Genomic DNA, 7,719 nt, shown 5'->3' with positions numbered 1-7,719 from the left:
GAACATACCGAAAAATTAATTACCTTAATAAGTCATATTCTCAATTTTAAACATATATTTTAGAAGAAAGATTTAAGACTAAACATAACACGAAATACATATATCATTTTAATGTAATTCGTTTGAATAATAAAATTTATTATGCAGAAGATGTTGGAAATTGGAAGCATTGTCATATGATCCAACAGAAGATATATGATCCAACAGAAGATAGAATATATTGTCTAAAAATGAGATTCCAAATGCTGGACTCAAGTACTAAAGCCCAATAAGAAAACAGCGGCGCGTGTCAAACACGCGACACAACCGCGCCTGGGCTAACGAAATAGTTAAAAAAAATTATCACTAGAACTAAGAGACTAATTATGGAGCCAGATTACTATAAATAAAAACCATCAATAAACAAAAGCGTCAAAGTGAAATAATTTCCTCGTGTGCGTGCTGGTGGAAAAGTCTTCGATCTTGGAGAAAACAAGGCCGATCGATTTCTCAATCAAGGTCTTTCTTAGGGCTTTTAATTTTAAAATTCGATGTTTTTATGTGAATAATTTTGTGTATAGTGGATCATGATCGCGTAGTTTTATTGACAAGTTCGATGATCTTATCTTAAAGCATTGAATTTTCACCTAACTCTATCTATAACTTCGATTTTATGATCTTGAATTTGCAGATAATTTGGAGACCCTTTGTATATCTTGATATTTATAGTTGAGACCATGGCCGTAGCTTCTGATCATGCCGACACCACCAAGATTTGCAGTCACTGGTAATATTAAGATTCCTTTCTTGGATTTTTTTTTTGAGTAAATATATGTGTGTGTGTGTGTGTATTCATGAAGCATGGATTGTATTTTGAGGTATCCGCAGTAGTTTGTGGAGGGGGAATATTCATGACAATGGTTGTATTAAGAACAAATTAATCAAAATTGCGAACAATTACGGGGTTTATTTACACAAGCAAACACATATAAAAGGTAAGGAAACAGAGAGAGTCATATACTCATTTCTATGGACTTTGATTGAGTAGTCATACCTTTTACTTTTTAGTAAGATGAAAGATACAATTATGATAATAAAAATTTCCTAATGGAGGATGCTTCACTGAAGCATCACATGGGACTTAGGTCAAGTTTAGTGTAGTTACTTGTTACATGGATGCCTCAGAAACTGTTTCCTTATTTATGTATGTATGTACTTTTTTTCTGGAGTTTTCAGTTATCCAGTTTCCTGCATTAATTGTTTTAATTTAAGTCTTTCTAGATTTCAAGTTGTCTGTATTTGAGATTTTAATTAGCTTACATGGAGGTTATTACTTCTGGTTAAAATATCAATTAGTCATTCCATTATCTTAACTGCATATGGTAGTATTATAAAGTTTCTGATATTCAGTTAGTGTTATGACTTATGAATGGGAATTGTCTTTCTATGGTGGCAATTTTTTCAAGCATGAACTGCTGAAACTGCTTAATCTTAGTAGATCAGCTGCAGTAATGGATTATTTTGGTGGTAGCTATGTACATGAGTCTTGTCTTAAGCTATAAGACTAAATGGCACTCCATCTTGATTAATTATGCATCAATTTAATGACTTATTTATGCAATGAACTTCCATTTTTTTAGCAATTAAAGCAACAAAGTGGATATCTTACCAATTATTCAACTATATTTCAATTTGTTACCACTTTATGCAACAAATTGGATTTCTTACCAATTTATGCATGCATAAATTGGTAAAAATTTGGTAATAAATTGAAATGTGGCTGCATAAATTGGTAAGAAATCCGCTTTGTATTATTATAATAAATAATAATAAGAGGTAAGTAAAAAAATAAGTGTGTGTGTTTTATGATAAGATCTTAACAGAAGTCTAATGTGTGATTTAGTTTAGATATTAGAAAACTAAGCTCATTTATTTTCTTTTTCATTAAGATCTTATTAAAAGCTCTTATTTTTCTTGGTGAGCTGGCTTCTTTTCTATTGATCTATTTAAATTATGATTTTAATCTGTAGTTTAGTTTACTAGTTATATGTAAAAAAACTAAAAGTATTTTAACAACTTAAAAGTGTAATATGGATTAATATAAATATCAAGACATTTCATGATCTCCCTTGTCAAACATTCTAAATGGCTCTGCATTTAGACTTCAGAAATTTCATTAATCTCACTTGTCAAACACTTCTCTTAACATTTAGAGATTTTTTTTTCCAGATTTCAACACTATAAGTAGAAACAACTTGAATGTGAAAATTTTCTAACCCAGTAATATATATAAGTGGCAAATTAGTCATTTTTGCAAAAACAAACAGCCCCCTTAGACTTTGGTAGTTGTAGTTTATGAGTTTGTCCATGCTAATTAATTAAGAGCTTGATGTGTATTTGTATTTAGTGGTTAATTAATTAATGGGATTTATGTTTTTGGTGAATGTGATGCAGTGATAGAGCTATTCCCTCTTCAAATATTGATCTGCATTATGCTCACTGCTCACGTAATTTGGAAAAGTGTAAAATTTGTGATGATATGGTGCCCAGAAAACACGCAGATGAACACTACTCAACCACCCATGCTCCGGTATGTAAACTATATATTGCTAAAAGACGAAAATACCCTCCCCATCCTCACTTAAGGACTCGCTCCGCTGTTTTCAGTGATGAGGATGAGGAGGGTATTCACGTCTTTTTCACAAATAAAAGAACAAGAGTGAGACCCTGTCCCACATTTTTTTTTTGTAAAAAATTGATATTTTTGTCATATTGACATCAGTCTACATGTCAAACACAGTACCAACTGTCTTGTCATACAGATGGGGCCTTAAAAATCGTTGTGATGGATTCCTAATTGTCAACTGACCATGTATGTATGTATCAAATGACCAAACTGCCCTTGGGACAGGTATCTTGTTCACTGTGCAATGAGATGATGGAACGCGAAATCCTAGCTGTGCACAAAGGTGAAAAGTGTCCGAAAAGAATTGTGACATGTGATTACTGCGAGTTTCCTTTGCCTGCCACTGATCTATCTGAGCATCAGGTTATTATTATTGTTAATTATTAGAGAAAATTACATATTTAGAGCCGTTTTTTTTTTCTTTTCAATTTTGGCCCCCCAAAACTTTTCATTTGCAAATCTTGGTCCTTATTTGAGTTTTTGTAACATTTTTGTGCCTCTTCCAAGTAAAATGACTATTGTTTTAGAACCACAATTGAAAAATCAACTATAATCAGGGTCCAAAAATGTGATTTACTCTTATTATTATTATTTGTATTATTACCAAGGATGCTATAATTTCAGGAAGTTTGTGGAAATAGGACAGAGCTATGTCATCTGTGTAACAGATATATTAGACTCAGAGAGAGAATTGCCCATGAAGTCACATGCAACGGTGTTCCTAATAATACAGCTGAAATTCCCAGGTTTAGATTTCTTTTTCTTTTTTTTCTTCCAAATATATAATATGTTGGATTTTTTTTTCTTTAATGTAAATGATGATGCTTTTATGGGAAGAAGAAAGAGTGATTTAACTTGTCAAACCATCTTACACAGTTTTGGTTTTCAAAAAAAAAAAGAAGATCATCATTTTTACAGATGAATGAAAGAGAAAGAAAACAAAATGTTTTGAAAGAATGATTTATTTTGGACAAATTTGTAAGTAGATTAAAAATTAGTTCTAAACTAATGTGTTAATTAATTGCTAGCTATTCATTGGTAACCTCCAATCCTGTTTTGGTTGCAAATGGGTACAAAATTGAATTCCATGGGTTTTTGGAAGGGATATTGAAATTCATCAGTAAAAGATTTTGTGAATTCCAACAGAATTCCATTCCATACTCATTTGCAACCAAATGTGGGATTGGAATGGAATTGAACTCCAATCCCATGGAATCCAACGAACCAGACATGTGGATCTGCTCCTGTTCTAACACTCATGGATGATGTTTTATGAAGGGCTACACGTGAAGCTGAAAGAGAGCATGCCGCCAGAAGGCCGCCACCACCACCACCACAAGACTTCTCTACCAGGCGGCTTTTATTCACCATAGCCATAACCGGCATTGCCATTCTTCTTGGATCACTTCTTTTCAAAGAAAACCAGCCACCGGTCAACTGAAGTAAAAAGTCAAAGGTTGAGATCTTATGAAGTCTCATGTGTCAAAATATCTACATATAGAAAACTATATATATACATATTTGCCATTTGATTTCGAGTTTGTATCATCCCAGACATTGCTGGTGATCATTCTGTTTTATTCGGTATATATAAAAAGATTTAAATTTAATGGGAAATACTCTTTTGAAAATTTGACCTAAAGATAGTGGCTCGAAAGGGCAAAAAGGTCATTTCACTGATATACTCTTTTGGGAAATACTCTTTTGGGGAAGTACTCTGCATTCTTTGCAATCCTCTTGCGTACTTGCTCCCAGTATATCCTCTAACTCATTGAAATTTTGACTTAATGGTAGCGACTTGAAGGGCAAAAAGGTAATTTTACCCATTTCATTTATCGATCATTCGAATTTAGAATATCTCTTGAATCAAACTCAAGCTTTTATCAAGAAGGCATATTGAGCTGATAAATCAAGTTTGATTTAGCGTAAGACATTAAGACCTTTGACTTGAATTTAGTTGGCCTAGAATGCCACAAAGAAAAGAGGCTATATTGATCACTGATAGTTTTCTAAATAGGATATCAATATTTCAAAGTTCAAACAACCCCTGAGGGAGGATTATCTCACTAAATACTAAATAGGGTAAATAAGGAATAAAATATAGCTTCAATTAAAACAAAATATAAGTTTGAGAAAGGAGAAAATATCATATTAAACGAGTAATCTTATGTTTCCTTATCCCTAACAAACCCTAAGCCCCTCTTTATTCTCTTATCTAAACGAGTAATTTTATGCTCCTCCTACCCATTTTTTGCTTCATTTTTTATGCATGTGTCACATGTTCATACCAGGACACAAGATTTCATAGTAGGGGTGACACGGAAAATTTAAGTAGTGACATGATAGTAGAAAAAAAATTTAAATTCTTTTGCACTGCATACAGAAATTAGGCGTTGCACATGCCACTATGAACACCATAACAAAACCGCGCCCTGGTTCATACGGGTCCCCACAATTACTAAAGTCTGATATAACATCCCCCCCTTGAAACATATCTTGTCCTCAAGGTCTAAGTTAGGATTATTGTTTTGTCCTCAAAGTTTAATTTAGGAGTATTGTTTTGTCCTCAAGGTCTAAGTTAGGATGATTGTTCTTGTAAACCGTTCAAAGACTTCCATGTAGGAGTTTGAACAAGAACTTTCACTTCCAACTGGTTTTGGACTCGAACTCTACGCTATCAATAATCTTTTCCGAATGTTCAAGGCCTCGAGCGCTCCCTTCGAATATGACAACAAGAGTATGGGAGCATATTGACTAATAGGATCACTGATGCAAGGCAACTAACGGTCTGAATTTGTTGCACGATTCAAAGTGATTATTTTCACGTCATTTTAACATGAAAGATCTCAGGGTTGTCTTTTACATGATTGGAATTGAAATACACCGCGATATGGCCAATGAGAAGTTATGATTGTCTAAAAAGGCTTATATTGAATGTGTTTTTGCACGTTATAACATGTAACAATGCTTTCGGTTGCTCCCATAGTTAAAGAGACGTTTTTTTGTTCTTTTCAATGCCAAAAACATAGGTGGAAAAGAAACAAAAGAAATTGATACTTTATGTTTTTATACTGGAAGCCTAATGTATGTTTAAGTTTGTACTCGTCATGATATCACTTATTTTGTTGGAATGCTAGAATGATATCAATCTAATCTTGATTTTGATCATCGAAAAACTTAAAAAAAGTACTATGATATCTTCGAGGGACAAAAGAGTATGAACTAATTTATAAAAGAACTGATAAATTAGAAGTGAATGACTTTGCTAAATGCTAAGACAATAAAAAGTCAACTTCGGGGGTGCATCTCTATGTTAGCAAGCGGGCCTATCTTGTGGATTGTCATAAGCAACAACTAACGACGGGCTCGACAATGATGGCAGAATGCGTTGCGGTTTATAAATGCAACTTGCAACCAGATGTTGCAAAATCTTATTAGTGGACTAAGGTCACGAACTTCATATCGAGACCATTGAAGATTTATTGTGAATTTGTGACAATTATGTTGTTAGTTTTTCGAACAACAATAGTTCGAGTGGGGTCGGATTATATCTTGATACTAAGTTATTGTCCACATACGAGAATGGGTAGAAGAAAAATATTATTTGTATCGAGTACATTAGTACCCATGATATGTATATGGATCCAATGCCTATCGACTAACATTTTCCAAAAGTTCATAATAAAAATGAGTTTTACTAGAGACTATATATTATAACATTAGTTATGAGACTCATGTATTACATGAGTTAATTTAAAAAAAAAAAAAAAAAAAAAAAAAAAAAAAAAAAAACACTTACAAAACTTGAATTGTAATAGAATCCAACAAAATTCTTTTTCTCACAAGCTTGCAAGCCACCAGAATTCTATTGCAAGGCAACCTCCAAACGAAACAATTCATTTTAACTGGAATCCATTTCACCCGATGAAAATTCCCCATATAATTATGGATATCCAAATTATTATCCATTAAATCTCTAAGAGACTTAACAGAGAAAATGTTGGACTCGCCAGTCTTCCACTCCCATGAATCTGTCTTTCTAGACAAAGTTGTACCTACTACCATACTTGACAGCTTCTCCAACTCAACTGACTAGGGATGAGATTTAGAACCGGAAAACCGGATCGAAACCAGAAGTGGAACAGTTAGAACCGGAATATATAGAACCGGTTCCAGGTTTAAAATTTGGCTTTATTCGGGTTCCGGGTAATCCGGGTTTGGGTCCATCGGGTCCGGGTAAACCGGGTCTAAAAACCGAAACCACTTTTAGGGCCGGAACTGGTTTTTGTGAAACATTTAAAAGCTACATATCTCATTCGTTTCAACTCCAATTGACATGCGGTTTTTTTCCAACGTGTAGTTTAGAGTTTGTACATGATTTTAGACTATAAAATTTCCATTTTTAATTTTATATTCATTGACTTATAGTCCCCCAAAGTCGAGATATCAAAGCTGAAAGTTTTTAGTTTTTCAGTTTTTTTGTATTCTATGAAAGTTTTAAAACATGCATATCTAATTCGTTTGAAGTCAAATTAACATGTGGTTTTTTCCAACCTGTAGTTTAGAGTTTCTACATGAGTTTAGACTATAATTTTGTCATTTTTAATTAATGTTCAATGATTTACAGTCCCCCAAAGTCGGGATATCAAAACTGAAAATTTTCAACTTTTCATCTATTTGTTTTTGTACTTTGTATTCTATGAAAATGTTAACACATGCTTATCTCATTCATTTAAAGTCGGATTGACATGCGGTTTTTTCCAGACTGTAGTTTAGAGTTTGTACATGATTTTAGACCATAATTTTGTCAATTTTGGTTTTATATTCAATGAGTTACAGTCCCCCAAAGTCGGGATATCAATATGAAAATTTTCAAAGTTCAATCCACTAAATAGTGAGTAATTACCAAAAAATTCTGATTTTTTCGGGTTTTCCGGTTCCAACCTACCAACTTTGATGTTTCCGAGTTTTCCGGTTCTAGATTCATTTTACCCGGAACCGAACCGGAACCGGTTCCTATATACCGGTCTGGTTTCCGGGTTTTCCGGGTCCGG

General features: G+C 33.4%; 1 protein-coding gene across 1 annotated transcript; it reads left to right on the top strand.

Annotated features, from left to right (window-relative positions):
• The first annotated feature begins 362 nt into the window (after positions 1 to 362).
• LOC145057494 (uncharacterized) lies at positions 363 to 4,296 on the top strand. The gene is made up of 6 exons (XM_079005350.1): positions 363 to 498; positions 671 to 766; positions 2,434 to 2,569; positions 2,891 to 3,028; positions 3,290 to 3,411; positions 3,944 to 4,296. Exons 2-6 carry the CDS (start codon positions 717 to 719, stop codon positions 4,104 to 4,106), a joined length of 609 nt encoding a protein of 202 aa, XP_078861476.1. The 5' UTR covers positions 363 to 498; positions 671 to 716; the 3' UTR covers positions 4,107 to 4,296.
• The last annotated feature ends 3,423 nt before the right edge of the window (positions 4,297 to 7,719 follow it).

The sequence above is a fragment of the Lactuca serriola genome, chromosome 6, assembly GCF_051521515.1.
Source record: "Lactuca serriola cultivar US96UC23 chromosome 6, Lser_US96UC23_V15, whole genome shotgun sequence".
Lineage (NCBI taxonomy): Eukaryota > Viridiplantae > Streptophyta > Magnoliopsida > Asterales > Asteraceae > Lactuca > Lactuca serriola.
This window is presented reverse-complemented; position numbering and strand designations above follow the sequence as displayed.

Bases quoted from the DNA above. Each gene is read 5' to 3' on its own strand.
- LOC145057494 (XM_079005350.1), top strand. From the start codon at position 717: ATGGCCGTAGCTTCTGATCATGCCGACACCACCAAGATTTGCAGTCAC. The intron at 3,029-3,289 runs GTTATTATTATT...CTATAATTTCAG, and splicing joins CTGATCTATCTGAGCATCAG to GAAGTTTGTGGAAATAGGAC. The intron at 3,412-3,943 runs GTTTAGATTTCT...TGTTTTATGAAG, and splicing joins AATACAGCTGAAATTCCCAG to GGCTACACGTGAAGCTGAAA.